General features: G+C 45.7%; 1 protein-coding gene across 13 annotated transcripts in view; it reads right to left on the reverse strand.

The window, feature by feature from the left end:
- Positions 1-15,924, reverse strand: part of Epb41 (erythrocyte membrane protein band 4.1) — a 140,186-nt gene that overhangs the window by 6,405 nt on the left and 117,857 nt on the right. For 7 of the 13 annotated variants that reach the window (XM_055611033.1, XM_055611028.1, XM_055611027.1 and 4 more), the window contains 3 exons: positions 9,515-9,964; positions 8,229-8,357; positions 643-744 (listed from right to left, as the gene is read on the reverse strand). In XM_055611033.1, coding sequence (XP_055467008.1) covers positions 643-744; positions 8,229-8,357; positions 9,515-9,964 — 681 coding nt within the window. The remainder of the gene's footprint in view (positions 1-642; positions 745-8,228; positions 8,358-9,514; positions 9,965-15,924) is intronic. The other 6 variants (XM_055611034.1, XM_055611035.1, XM_055611039.1 and 3 more) reach the window with 1 other exon arrangement.

The raw sequence follows: 15,924 nt of genomic DNA on the forward strand, positions 1-15,924 counted from the left end.
AAGAAAGAAAGAAAGAAAGAAAGAAAGAAAGAAAGAAAGAAAGAAAGAAAGAAAGAAAGAGAAAGCAAGCAAGCAGGGGCATTTCTTCTAGTACTACAGAAAACATGGTCTGCCTGATTTTCTGAGGATAATTCCAGTTTCTGACATTTCATCCCCATTGTTTCCTACAAAGCAGTCTGATGATTTCAGCATTTCAGCTCCAAACAATGGTTTCCATGGCCTCAGGATGCAAGACAAACTGATTCATGAGGTCAGGGATCTGTTTGCTAGCTCAACAAATATGACTGTACCATAGGAACAATCCATGTCCTTAACTGTCCATGTGTGCGCGTTTGTGTGCCTGTGTGTATATGCATGTTGAGGCTGGACCCTCCAGCCTGTGCAGGTAGGCAGGTGCTCTGCCACAGATATACGCCTGTCGCAAGCTGAATTGAGACTTCCTCCCCAGCAAGGTGAACAGATATACACTGAGACTAATGTGTGGCATTCCCAGGTGTATGCTGGGGAAGGCATCAGGTCGTTCCACCTGGGACACTTTGAGTAACATAACACAAAAGTGACGGAGCAGAGAGCCATTGCTTATGGAGGTCTGCTCTATGGAGGGTGGCACCGAGCTCAGGAGGCTGCTGGGAGCTCCGTTACCTTGGTGATCTGTGTTGTGGTTGTGCTGCTTGTGGTCTCAGATGTGATGGTCTGAGCTGTCAGCAAGACTCCAGGGTCTAAGTCCCCATTGCTGTCCTCAGTCTGCAGAAGAAAGGAAAAGTCATCAGGCCCCTCAGGAGACCACGGGGCAAAGGCCCAGGCACAACATGGCTCTTCAGCTATACATTCTTCTTTTTAAAAAAAATCTAATTCCCTCACTCTCAAATCTGAGAGTGATCAGAACCAGCATCCTGGGAACAAAGCTCCTTCTGAAAAGTTGATGAGCAGGGCTAGAGAGATGGCTCAGTGTCTAAGGAGCACTGGTTGTTCTTCCAGAGGACCTAGGTTTGATAGCATCCTTCTTCCTAACACCCACATGACAGCTCATAACCATCTATAATTCCAACTCCAAGAGATCCAATGTCCTAGGAGAGCAGGAGCTACATAGTGAGACCCTATCTCAAAAAAACCCAACCAAACAAAAAAGTTGAATGAAGTCACACATTTGATCCCAGCATGTGGGAGGTAGAGGCAGGCAGATCTCTGAGTCTGAGGCCAGCCTGGTCTGTAACTTCTAGGATATCCAGAGCTGCATAGTGTCCTGCCGCCCCCTCCCCCAAATGTTGATGAGTATAAGTCCCTCAGCACTAGGTCAGGAACTGGAGTGGGTCTGAAAGAGGCAGAAGAAGTGGGGCACAGCTTCACGAGTGCCTCCAAGATACACAGGGGACACACCTGCAGCTCACAGGCGGCCTCTGAAGCATCTTTATTAAAGCTGTCCTATGAGAGCCACAGCAGGGAGGGACCTGTTCACACCCTCTGGTCAGAAAACTGACACCTCGACGGGAGTGGTGGCACACACCTTTAGTCCCAGCACTCGGGAAGCAGAGGCAGGCAGATCTCTGAGTTCAAGATCAGTCTGGTCTACAGACTGATTGATTCTAGGACAGCCAGGACTACAAAAACCAAACCAAACCAAACCAAACACAAACAAACCCCAAAAACCTGAGTGTTAGGGGCTGGTTTAATATTGGCCCTCAGGATCTCCTTATACTATCCTTGTTTTGTAAACCTGCCTAAGATGTGACTGGTTGATTAAATGGCTTATATCTGGGCAGGGCAAGATGGGGTTGGTGTGGCTAAGGCTCTGAGGCATCGGGTTCAAGAGAATCACAGGTGACCAATGGACGAAGAGAGGAAAAAGAAGGACCCCACAATGGGTTAGTATGGAGAGAAAAACAACGAGGGCCAAGAGGAAAGACTCCAATAACGGTGGAAAAGGTTCAGATGAAAAATACAAGCAAGTACCATGGGATGATGGATGGAAGGGAGACCAGATGAGGATTAAGGTGGATGGCATTGGAGGGGGGCTGGGAGATGGATGGTGAGGATATTGCGACAGTGTAAGTGAAATATCTGACGGGCCCAAGGTAAATGAGGCAATTATAAATCTAACAGGTGTCTGTGTCTTAGTATTTGTGATAGCGGGTAAAATAATACCGCCATGATAATGTTAGGGCTAATAATAAACATAATATAGCCCAACACTCATTTATTTTTTTAATTACTACAACACCCGAGAGGGATCGCTGTGTTGTCATCAGACCTCATGTTCTTTATACACATCCAAGGGTGTGAGTGAGCTACACCACAGAGTGAAAAGGTGAGGGAACCATTCACCTACGACAGCTGAGCCAGGAACTGAGCAAAGGAAGCAGGAAGTGAGCACCCATGAGAAAGCAGGGCACATGCACCAAAGGCTTTACTGTAGGGGCTCCTCCTTGCTGGGAGGCACTCAAGTGCTTTAAATGCCAGGCTTTGCAAACAAGGACCAAGGCTGCTTATTATGGATAGCTAAGAAACGACATTAGCAAGAAGCTTAAGAGATGGTGGCAGAGGCCAGGAACAATCATCATCAGCAGGCATGTGGGCAGCTAAAGCTGCACAGGCCTCCACGGCCGAGAGAGAGGAAAGCGGGGTAACGACGGCGTTTACCTACAGTGAGTGCTGTCTAGATAGCAGACCAGAAACAGCGAGCACGGGTTTCAGAGAACGAAAACTGTTTCCATAAAGGGTACCAGCCAGACATGCCGTAGATAAGTCCCTCCTCTTGGTGTAAGTCACCAGAATAAGAAGCGCCATTTTATAAGGTTCTGAGGGCAGGACCCAGGGCGTCAGACGCAGGCTGGGCAAGTACTCTATTGACTGAGCCCCACTACCCTGCATTAAAAAAAAATCTTGAGATAGGGAATTCAGTTGCCTAGGTTGGCCTTGAACTCAATTCTCAGACCTCATGAATAGCTGAGATTAAAGGTCTGCACCAGGGGAACAGGGACTATTTCTGACAGGAACTCAATGGCAGGCTCTTTGACCTCCACACCCCCCAAGGGAGGAGCAGTCCTGCTAGGCCACAGAAGAGGACTTTGCAGCCAGTCCTGAAGATACCTGATAAAACAGGGTCAGATGAAAGGGGAGGAGGTCCTCCCCAAGCAGTGGACTTAGAAAGGGGCAGGGAGGAGATGAGGGAGGGAAGGTGGGATTGGGAGGGAATGAGGGAGCGGAATATAGCTGGGATACAGAGTTAATAAAATATAACTAGTAATAAAAATAAAAAACACAAAAAGGTCTGCACTACCAGGCTTGCCACAAAGATTTAAAATTTCAACATGAAGTTTAAATGGTCAGCCTCCCTCCTATTTCCAAGCGGTCTGTCTTTTTTGTTTGCTTGGTTAGTTGGTGTTTTGGTTTTGGTTTTAATATGAGTGCTCTGTCTTCACACACACACACCAGAAGAGGGCATCAGATTCCATTACAGATGGCTGTGAGACACCACGTGGTTGCTAGGAATTGAACTCAGGACCTCTGGAAGAGCAGCCAGTGGTCTAAACTGCTGAGCCATCTCTCCAGCCCCTGTTTGTTTGAGACAGGGTTTCTGTGTATAGTTCTGGCTGTCCTGGAACTCACTCTCTAGACGAGTCTCAAACTCTCAGAGATCCACCTGCCTCTGCCTCCTGAGTGCTTGGATTGAAGGCATGTGCCACCATTCCCAGCCTTTAGTTCCACACTTACGCTTGGAGCCACACTTTTTTTTTTTTTCCTTCTTATTTTCTTTTTCAAGACAGGGTTTCTCTGTATAGAAACCCCTGGCTGTCCTAGAACTCAAAGATCCGTCCGCCTCTGTCTCCCAAGTGCTGGGATTAAAGGTATGTGTTGCCACCACCATCAGGCTGAAGCCACGCTTTCTTCTTGAGTATCCTGGAACTCACTTTGTAGGCCAGGCTGGCCTCAAACTCAGAGATTTGCCTGCCTCTGCCTCCTTAGCGCTGGGATCAAGACCGTGTACCACCACTCTCTGGCAGAGCCACACTTCTTTTACATGATTTTTTGTTTTTGTTTCTGTTTTTGTTTGTGTTACACTGGGCCCAAGCTGGGCTTGGACTCATGGTCCTACCGCCTCAGTTTCCCAAGTTCTAGGAGTAGAGGTGAGCCACATACCTAGCTCACTTTCTATTCTCTTTTCATTCCTTGAGTGTGTGTGTGTGTGTGTGTGTGGTGTAGACGTGTTTGTGTATAAATGTGTACATATGTGTATGGAGGTGTGTTTGCCTGTAGACACCAGAGGTTAACAAAGGGTATCTTCCTCAACTGCTCTCCATCTTATTTATTCATTTGTTGTTGTTGTTGTTGTTTTAACAGATTTAATTCACTTTATTTTTCTTGTATAAAAACCCTTATGTGATAGCCACAGGTAGAGCCTGCATCCGCTGAACAGAGACTCTGATGTGGGTTTTCACAAGCTGATCAGTGAATTCCTGATAAGGAGACTTGGTGAAAACAGTCTCTTCTGAGAGGTTAGGGGTCAGGTAGCTGTAGGTCTTGGAGATGGCATCAAAGGTGGCCTTGGCAAAGTTGCGCAGGGTGGCAGCGCAGCCCCTGGCTGATGTAGCAGTCATCAATACTGGCCGTCACGAGTAGCTTCTTGGGCACAGGACAATGCCAGTGCCTCTGGGGACAGGGATGAGACGCATCAAAACAGCCACAGCGGCCTGTCACCTTGCACGGAACAGTTGGGCTTTCCAATCTTGTTGCCCCAATAGCCTCTCCACACAGGGACGATGGAAAGCTTGGCCAAGATGATGGCTCCTCGAATGGCAGTGGCTACCTCCTTAGAGCACCTCACCAAGCCCAACGTAGCCATCATATCCCGATTAGTGACAAAAGCCTTGAACCTAGTCTGGTGGCCAGCCCGTGTCTGCTTCTGCACTGGCATAATTTTAGAACCTCATCTTTTAGGGATGCACCCAGGAAAAAGCCCATAATCTTGGATTCCTTAATGGGCAGGGAGAACTGGTAGATCTCCTCTAAGGACTTTATCTTCATGTCCTTAACCAGATGGCACAGCATGGTGACAGGGATCCACTCCTTGTCTTCAGCTTAACCTCCATGAGCCCCTCAGCCTTGGCCATGCCCATGGCCTCGACCACTAATGTGGGTCTTAGGCCCCTAAGACCGCCAATCCTGGGCCCCCAGGTCTTCCAGGCCCTCCCGCTGCACCAGCGTCATCTATCATTTGGTGTTTTCCCGAAGAAGCTGTTTGCTTGTTTTTGAGACAGAGTCTCACTATACAGCCTTGGTTGGCCTATATAAACCAGGCTAGCTTCAAACTCAGAGGTCGGCCTTCCTCAGCCTCTGAGTGCTGCGATTAAAGGGGTGCAACACCACACCTGGCTTCTATCTTGTTTTTTGAAATGAGCTCTTTCACTGACCTTAGAGTTCATCAATTTATATGGCTGGCTGGCCAGTGAGCTCTAGGGATCCTCCTGTCTCCTGACCCCTGATCCCTGGCTCTGACAGGTGCTCCCCCTGACCCTGGCTTTTTCCATGGGTGCTGGGATTTGAACTAAGGTTTTAATACTCGTATAGCAAAGACTTTACTGACTACGCCATCTCTTCAGCCCCTTATCTTTAGGTATCCATCCAGAGAGAATGTATTGCTACTCAAGGCCATGTCACACACAGCTCTCACATACTATGGCTATACCCCCTCCCATACTCTGCCCAGGAACAAAAGATATGATTCCCATGTTTGGCCATATTACTCATTCATTCATTTATCATGTAGACTTCCCCAGCGGAAGCCCCACAGAAGTACCTCAATAGGATGTTCCAAAGTTTATTTAGCCAATACCCCAACTGAAGGCCATTTAGGTTGTTTCCATGGCAGTGACAATTTAAAGGATCTATTCCTTTGCATATCACGTAGTTCCCTTCTGCATCCTCAGGCTAATATTGTGTATAATCATGAAGCAATTTTTCTTTTCTTCTTCTTCAGTCCCCTCCCATGCTAAGGCCTACTTGATAGCTTTTTTCAGTCTCTCTTGACTGACAGGTCTTTCTCTTCTCATTTCCTAAGGCGACACTTACTTCTGTTCTTACAACCATCTCCTCAGATCTGCTCTGGTCTTAACCTTGTCTCCAGGCCTGCCCCTACTTTAATAAAGTCAATACAGAGCTTTAGGAATCATCTTTAAAAGGCCACTGCTTTAATGATGCTACTTTATCACCCACCACCAAAAAATGCAAAGCAACTTGTCATTTACCAAATGAAATCCCACACTCTACACCACAAGAGAGGAGCACACACAGACTGACTGAACATCGTGGAGACGCCAGCACTCGAAAGACACCATTTCACCTAAACTTCCAGCAAATCTTGCATCCATAAGTGGTTCTAGCCCAGGCAATGGAGAGGCTGGTGATTTCCCTACGATCATCTAGCAAGCAGCTCTCCCCTTTCGGGGATCCAATGCTGTGCCTAATTGCAAAGCACATGCTTTACCCTGAGGAAGGACAAGCTTCCTGAGGGTGAAACATCATCTAGCTCAAGGTGTTGGGAAGGCTGACTGCAAAGCTCTTCAGTGTCCAGCCAGAGCCACACAGTTGTCCCGCTGCTCTGTGCTCTACCCAAGCCTCAGCCCCAGCTCCCTGGATTATCTCTTTGCCCATTTGAATTTCTTTACAGAACTTTCTAGTGTCTGATGTTTATTTATGTGGTTGTTTTTCATTTTTGGTTGTTAAAGACCTAGTCAAGGTCTTTCAGGCCAATTGGAGAGCCCCAAACTCCCAATCACCTGCCTCTACCTCAAGTGCAAGGATTCTACTGTGGGTCACTGGGTCTGGCTGTTACAGAACTTTATTGCCTACCCTTCTCTCCTTACTAGAATGTTCCCTAGAAGGTAGGGATTGCCTACCCTTACACCACTTTGACTTAACACATAAAAGCTCAATAAACATCTGTTGTAGAAGTGAATTAAGAGCTCATCTTATAGAGGATTAACTTCTTGCCTTCTGTGACCAAAAAAGAATTCAACAGAACACAACTCTAGCTCATTCAAATTACCAAAAATGATGATGAAGTTTCACTGTAATTAGGAAGTAAAATAACTTTAAAAATTTAAACTTTCATAATAATTCCATGACACAGACACGAACATCATTAGCAGGGCTGGCCAAGTCTTAATGACTTGTACAAGTTAGAAAACAGAGGAGTCCAAGGTCAGGTCTATCTGACCCAAAGCCCATGCTCTTCATCACATTAGAATAACTTGCTCAAATGACTCAGGAGGATGGACATGAACAGATCTATGGTAATTTCATTTGCTCTTTGGTGCTGAACTGGGGCCTCACACACATCAAGAGTTAAACCCTCAGCCCTGACATTTTATTTTAGTATTTTTGGTTTGTTTGTTTGTTTGTTTGTTTGTTTGTTTGTTTGTTTGTTTTAAGACAAGGTTTCTCTGTGTAGCCCTGGCTGTCCTGGACTCACTTTGTATCCCTGGCTGGCCTCGAATTCACAGTGATCTTCCTGCCTCTGCCTCGTGGAGTGCTGGGATTACATGCATGGGCCACCATACCTGGCTGATAAATTATTTTTGAGAAAGGATCTCGTGTAGCCCAGGCTGGCCTCAGACTCATTATGTAACTGAGAATGACCCTGAACTTCTGATCCATCTGCCTCCACATCCAAAGTGCTGGCATTACAGTGTGCAGCAACCACACCCAGTTTTTCTTTTTTTAGCTTTTTCTATGCGTGTATGCGCACAAGTAGGTGCAGCTCCACATATGTAGAGGTCAGAGGACAGCTACAGGTAGCAGTTCTCACGTGCTTTTCATCTCTCGTTTGAGGCAGGGTCTTTCACGGACACACAGGTCAGACTAGTAGGCCCTCAAGCTTCCATCTCAAGAATTGGGGCGGGAGGAATGGTCTAAAGCCAGGCCCTCATGGTGTGAGGCACATGTTTGCCAACTGAACCATCTTCCCAGCCCAGACCAGACCTGGTTTTTATGTGATTCAGGGACTGAACCTACGTCTTCATGCATGCTCACTCATGAACTGAGCTGTCCAGATTCCTGGCCCTCGGTCTGCTCTGAACGAAAAATATTTGGATGTCCTTAAGTCAGTGATCTAGAAAGAACTATCCTGGGAAGCCTGGTGTTACCGGCAGTAAGTGAGTAAACCCTGAAGGAAGAAACCATTCCCTGTCTCCCGTCCAGTCTCTGTTCTGAAGCATCAGATGGTGGCTTACCTGGGCAGCCTCATAGGTGATGGTCTTGGTCTCAGTGTGGACAATAGGGACATCTTTGGTTGGGATTTCACTTTTCACAACATTGGCAGAATCTGAGATGGTGACAGTCTGAGTCTTTACCAGAGGAGGCTGTGGACAGTAAGAAACAGAGTTGGCCAAATCTTCCTGCAGGCAGTAGAGAGCTAAACTTTCTGGCCCTGATCTGATCAAAGCCTTAGCCTGAATCAAGCAAAGGCTGGAGTCACTCTCCAAAGGACACAATTTCCAAGAGGCCCTGACAAGGTGCTACATCTTGAGAAGGGTATTAAAAGCGACATTACTGTAGTCACTTTCATAAGCTTAATGGAAAATTAGAACACCAGTTTATGACCGGTGACATAAAACACTTCAAACTGACCTTCAGAATTTGAATATAAAATTATCTGCCAAAGAGAAATCACTTTCATTCGTCCTTGTGACTGTACATTGCAATTAAGAAAACCAGACACATCTCCCCACTCAGTACAAATGTACACGAAGCAGCAATGGCCCTGGAACACATTTCCTTGGAATTCATTAACTTCTTTCAAATCAATGTTAGACATTCACTTTGGATTTAGGGAAGAAATAGTATTTGGAAAACCAGAAAGAAAAAAAAATCAGCTCTCCCACCACCTGGTGATTAATTTCAGAATTCCAAAAGAATGAACATTAGTAGAATGGCATGGGCCTTTTTGCCTATCTCGTCACCGTTCCCAGGATATCAGTCACCCTAAAACTACCATGTGATTGTGAGAGAGTTAAGTGGCCACTCACCTTAGTGCAGAGGTTAGTGCCTATGATCACAGAAACCCTATGAGGGGGCAGTGGCAGGGGCGGTGGCGGCCCGCATAACGTAGCAGAATAAATTCTCACTTAAAAATCAAATGTTAGTGAGGAGTACTGCAAAATTTTTGAGCATGGTCTCAGAGCCCTGAAGGCCCTGGCCCACAGGAGTCTCTGTAATTCATCTCTTGCCAAAGCTCGTCCTTGAGGAAGGAAAGAGGAGCAAACTTACACCAGCTCCTTGAAGGTAAACAACTGGAGAGTTTATTCCTGAGAGTGTTGTCAAGTCATCAGAAGAGAAAGCGTGACTAGCCAGAGCTAATTCCTCTGACTGAGTTTCCTGACGGCAAAGGCTTCACTTTGACTCTGACCCTGAAAATGGCAGAGGCCATACCACCACCACTGCCACCTCCTCCATAGACCAGATTCTGACCCTCTCCCAAAGAGTGTCAGTAAACCTGCATTGTCACATCAGCTACTACCTGGAAACTTCGAATGAGGGTGGGGAACTGGTTACCCACAGAAGAGTCAAGAAAGGATCCGCTCTGGCTCTCAAGGGTCTCTGCTGGTGCAACTGGCTCTTCATTACTGTCTGCCTTTTTTTCACCGAGCTGCAGCTGGCAGGAAGCTGGAGTTACTGAGAAACTTAAGGTACTGGCCTGCTCCTCCACTCCCAAACACTCCCCACTTGGGCCTGTTGGCTTCTCGCTAGCATCAAGATAGCCAGCTGCCTCCTGCTCCTTCTCTTCCGCCTCCTTGCTGTTTATGGAGAGGGAGCCAGAATCAAAGCTCTGTGGAGACGCTGGTGGGGTGGTCGTCAGGCTCTGACTAGGAACTACTGACTGCCTGGGGCACTCCCATTCAGAGGCAGGGTGGGTGGGAGGCCCTTTTGTCACGATAGCCACCTCCTCTGTGCGAATGCCATTTATACTCTACAAATGAATGAACACACACAAAAGCGAGATTATGAGTAAATGTGGAAATAAGAGTGAAACCGAAAATCAGCAATGACTTTTTAAGAAATCTCAAACATGTTAATGCTCTCACCACCAAGACTCTTAGCTCCAAAGATGGTCAAAAGAACTGCTGTTCATACACGGATCACAAGCTTAAACAGTTTCAACATGGGTCCTATTTCTGGACCACTGCCAATATGAGCACAATTTCAACGCACCTCCCCTGCCTACAGCACATGCTTTCATACCTAAAGAGTTACTCTATCACTCCTACTCAACCAGCTCAATTATGCAAAAGACATGCAACTTGGGAGTTAATCAGAATACATTCTTGATGAGTTCTCATATCTCAAAACTGTATGTATATATCAGATTGGTTCCTAAGAGAACTCTAAGGGTTAGTTTCTTGTCAGCTGGGAGACAGTCCATGATGCATAACTGGCTTCAGTCTCGAGCCTGATGTCGGCCCGATACCAAGGGAAGGGAAATGACCAGCAGCTGACATGCTTCTTCAGAGATGAGTGGCACAACACGCCAACCACAGGGTGAGGAAAAAGTTCAGGAGACAGAGGTCCCTCCTGGCTACACGCCTCTCTTCATGGGACACGGGATGGATATGTGCACGCACACATGCAGACATAGATACATATACGTACCTATTTATTTGGCTTTTACTATGTCATTTTTTAAGTTTGTAGCTCTGAAGCAGTTCATCATAAAAAGTTAAGTTTTCATATACATAAACTAACTGAACTTAAAATACACCATCCATTTCACTTTTTAGCTTGACTTTGCAGCAGTCTTTAGCGTTATCGATTCCGGCTGCTAGGAGGAGATGCTCCTTTCTCTGGGAGTTAAGTCCACTCAGGCCTCAAATCTCAGAAAGATCTTTTGTTTGTTTTTTGAGATAGGATATATTTATGTGGCCTGGGCTTTCCTGAACTCACTTTGTAGACCAGGCTGGCTTCAAACACAGAGAGATCTGTCTGCCTCTGCCTCCCAGAGTGCTAGGATTACAGGCGTGCGCCACCACGGCTGGCTTCAAAAGATGACTTTATCACTTTGCACACTATGTGGGAACTTAGTACAGAAAGGAGATCTTTTAGGAAGATGCTCCCGAAGAAAATATACAGCTTGGACCAGCTGACAAGTTTCATGTCAATCATCAACCTACCTACCTACCTACCCTATGTCTATCCAATTATGTTTAAAAACCACCACTCTTCCCCTGCCAACCAGCCCATGTTGTGATGGATATAAAGGAAAGTCCTGAACTCTAGATCCCACTTAACTCCTGAGCACCTTCAAATAGGCAAGTGAAGAGCATCTCAAACAGGGACATGCCGAATCAGACGAGAACATCCTTCGTTAGTCAGTTATAACTATTACACAGGGCACCAGAACTGAGAGGCTGGGAATCTAGCTGTCTTTAGACCAGACACATAAAATACTTTGGCTAATAGTATATTAATTTCCTCATATTTAAATGAGACTAACATTTAGCTGGGCTTGTAGAGGTCTGAGGATCAAATACAATAACATCTATGAAAACATTCTGCAATTCCAAGGTACCAACCCTTTCACATAATTCAACCAATCAGCAGGGCAGCTATACTGTGCTCAGCCTAGAGGACACAAGAACTGATTTGTCATTGCTATGAACATACTAGACTACTTTCTAGCACCCTTATCTCACAAGTTTTTGGTTTTGTCCCCCCAACCCCCATAAAGAGTTAACCAAGTTGGGCAGTGTTGGTGCACACCTTTAATCCCAGCACTCAGGAGGCAGAGGCAGGCGGATCCCTGTGATTTCAAGGCTATGATGGTCTACAAAGTGAGTCCAGGACAACCAGGGATACACAGAGAAACCCTGTCTTGGAAAAAAAAAAGTTGACCAAAAATAGCTCCCAAATGGGCTTCCTCACAACATGCATCCAGCTCAGGGAAGTACCAAGCCCATCCACATGTAGAGGAGTACCAAAACTTCTCTATATAATTTCCCTGCAAACTGGAAGGCTGGCGGATTAAGACAACCAAACAACAGTTAACTTTGTTGTTTGCTTTTTCTTCTTCTTCTTCTTTTAACCAGTATCACTATGTATCCCTGGCTGGCCTTGAATCTGTGATTAATCCTCCCAAGTACAGGGATTAGGGGCATGTAACACCATGCCTGGCAGGCCGGTTTTGTGTCCGTCTGCAGAAATGATGTGACAGTCTCATCAAGAAGTAGTTTGCTAATTAAACACTGTTAGGCTAGCACCTCTTTTTGATTGCTTTGTATCATTTCGTATGCCCCTGGGCAGGGCTGATGGTCCTTTCTTTCAACTCCGAAGGTCCAGGGGACTAAACTCAGGTCACTAGGCTTGGCAGCAAGTGCTTTTACTTGCTGACCATCTCTAGGCTGGCCTCTTCACTCAAAGTTGTGTGCTGCTGAGTGAGATTAAACAGATTAACTTTCCCTCTAAAGCAAATACAGAAAAGATCAAAGGTTCAAGCTGTAGTGAGAGTAATGTCAACTCAGTAAACACTGAGAGAGCCTCGCATGCGTTAGCTGTCACAAAGAGAAGGAAGACGGGCAGCAGTTGGGTTGATCAGCCCTGGGCTGCACTCTAAGGCCAAATCAACCTCTCCGGTTGGTGCCATTGTCTGATCTCATGGGCAATACAGACGACCATTTACTGGACATCACCCGCCTCCTGTAACTCCTCCAAATTAAAATTTCGGAGGTGCTGCCTGGCTTCTACTAAGCAGCAGTGCTGTCTTGTGTACCAGGCCAGAATCCAGGTCAGTGTCCATGCTTTCTTTATACTACTATTGTTCACACTGCATTTATTTTACTCAATGTGTGTTTGTGTACAGGATGTGCGCCTGCATATGTGGAGGTCAGGGGACAACTTGTGGAAGCCAATTCTCTCCTTCCGCCATGTGGGTCCCAGGGATGGCTCTCTGGTGGTCAGGCTTGGCAGCAAGCGCCTTTGTTCAGAGCCGTCTCACTAAGCCCAAGCATTTCCCCTCTGTAACACTTTACCCTGGGTAACTGTTTCTACATCTGCCGGCTTCACTTTGGCTCTACCTGCTTTCTGAGAGACAAAGGTCTCTCACTGGTGTGAAGCTTGCCGGTCACTGGCTGGGGAGTGAGCCCAGGCATCCTCCCGTCACCGCCACTCCAGCGCTGGCCTTTCAATCATGTGCCACCACACCTAGCATTTTTACTTGGTTTCTGGGGCTCAAACTCGGGCCCTCATGCTTGCACGGTGAGTATTTACCAACTAGGCTACTTTCGCAGTCCCTCATTTAATTCTTTACAATGTCATTTTGTGGTAATCACTATCCTCATTTTATAAATGAAGGAACGGAGAGCTAAAGCAAGTTAGACCTAGTGTTTAGATTCAGCTCTGTCCCTGCTTCTGAGGCACCTCTCTTCACACAGCACTGGGCAGTGTCCTTAGTAGGACCAACGCATGTGCTTGACTATGCTCAAAAGAATGGCCATCACCACAGTCCAATCTTGAGAAGCACAACTGTCCAACGACCCCATAGGAGGAGCTATTTTAGTGGCTGACATTTTAAACATAAGACATTTGAAAACACAGAAGACAAGACTGGCCGGGGGATATAAAGTCTCATGACAAGAGGAACCCATAATCTGGCATTCAATGTCAATGAAGAATTCTAACTGACAATGCTGTTGCCTTTGGCCATGACCAGGCTACTATGTTATATAATACTGCACAACTGCATGAAACCAAATTAGCCTAGAAACTATGAAGGGATCTTGCCAGAAATATGATCTGACATATGGCTGTGTCTGAGCCATCCACAGTGAAAGGCAGAATTGAGGCTTCCTGTGACTCTGAGGTGTTTGCTGATCTGGCTGTTGCTTCTCTGGACTGTCGGGAGACTCACAGGAAGAAGCAGGCTTCAGCAACAAAGCAGACGCCTGTACAAGGCGTGGTTACAATGCTCAGCTGCCTTCAAGCACATGAGAAGGGCCAGGCATAGTGGCACACACTGCTGATCCCAGGACATGGTAGAGACAGGCTGATCTCAGCAAGTCAAGGTCAGCCTGGTCTACACAGTGAGTTCCAGGCCATCCAGAACTACATAATGAGACCCTGTCTCAAAAAATGTATGTGTGAAAAGGAAGTCCATTAGACAATACTTAGTTGAACAGGAACATCATTTGAAGGTTGAATCTCATTGTAAAAGCTAATAGCTCCTGAGGTAGACACAGAGATCAGGCGTCCAAGGCCAACTATGGTCATAAATTAAGTTTGAGGTAGGTCCTGGGATATGTGAGATTCTATTGTAAAAGTACAATTCCCCACAACAAAAGTCCATTGAGCACGCTAAGTATGACAATTCAATATATTTTGTGGAAGAAAACACATTTCCCCCCCCAAAAGGCTTTCTACATGTTTAATGAGATTGTATCTCCAAATTTTCAAATAGCGTGTGAGTGTGTGTGTGTGTGTGTGTGTGTGTGTGTGTGTGTGCGCGCGTGTGTGTTGATAAATTATGAATCACCTCTTCTTTGATTTGTAGGTCTCAGATAGCATGGAGAACTTGCTGTGTTAGGTATCTGCTGCCACCCATTCAGTCTAATATGGCTTTTTTTTTTCAGGTTACTTTTGGAGGGCTCACACATTTGAAGGACTATGGAAACAACCACAGCTGTGCTTAAAATCTAACATAAGAGACCACAGTAAAAACAGTTGGAAAAAAAACTTTCTAAGATTTTTATACTTAAGCAGGAGTCAGTCATGTAAATTTTCCTAAAGAACTGAGGGAGTAGTTTCGCCTGTGTTTATTTTGTTGCTTGTTCTCTTCTTGGTGAAGGTCAATGTTGCCTTTGAGCTGTCAGGCTGTGAGAGAAAACCAGTGCCTGTCTCAGATGAAAGGAAGAAATGCGCCTCGCATCGTTTTATCTTTCTATAGGGTAAAACTCGGGGTGGACAGAAGAGAAATGAGTAAAGAGCAGAGCAGCATTCAGGAACCTGTCAGGAGATTTCGGAGCCGCACCTCGGGCCTCCACCAGCTGCCAAGGGAAGGAGGCAAGACGCTCACTTCAAAGACTACCCTCTTCTTAATCGTGCTGTTTCAGGTCCTCATGCACTTAAAAACCATAGTTTTCAGCTACGTGTGCGGCTTACGCCTATAATCTCAGCTCCTGGAAGCCTGAGAGAGGAGGGTCATGAGTTCAAGACCAGCCTGGGCTACTTAGTTTGGTGCCAGCTGAGACTTTTTCAAAACAAGGAGGAAGGAAAGAAGGTGAACAACTCAATCCCAGTGAACTTAATAACCCATGTGTAAGTAGGATAGATCCCACAAAGCTGTCCTCTGACATGTGTACAACCACACCCCCAACACTCTAATAGTAATAAAAATAATAATTGTAAAGTCAATAATGATAGAATAGTCAATATGGAAGTCATTGCTAAAATTTAAGTTATGTCTCCTATTTAGTTTAATGTTTGTTATAATATAGAAGCATCAGCGATATTCTTAGGAATGTAAATTAGAAATCTTATAATATCTTGACTTAATTCCTTAGTAAATTTTCACACCAGAAATCTGCCTCTGGAACAGTGAAGACATGCAACAGAAATTATCACTCTCCTGTCAAAGCCACATCAGTGGCCAAGGGTGCAGGTCAGCGGCAGAACACTTGCCTTGCATGCATCGAAACCCAGGGTTTGTTCTCCAGGAACGGAGGGAAAAGAAGAGTGAAAGCTCAAAGTCATTATAACAATTAGGAATAAAATATTAAAGATCACAGTGTCCTCCACATTCATCTAAATAACTCTGCCTAGTGATATACACTGAAGAGACACACTAGTAGCATGTTTTATATCTGGACTTTGACAGGAGGAGTGTCTGGGACTGAACCCAGAGCCTCTGCTGCATTCTTAACCCTATTTATATTCCTTAAAATA

Source organism: Psammomys obesus, unplaced genomic scaffold, assembly GCF_907164565.1.
Source record: "Psammomys obesus unplaced genomic scaffold, mPsaObe1.curated_primary_1811, whole genome shotgun sequence".
Taxonomy (NCBI): Eukaryota; Metazoa; Chordata; class Mammalia; order Rodentia; family Muridae; genus Psammomys; species Psammomys obesus.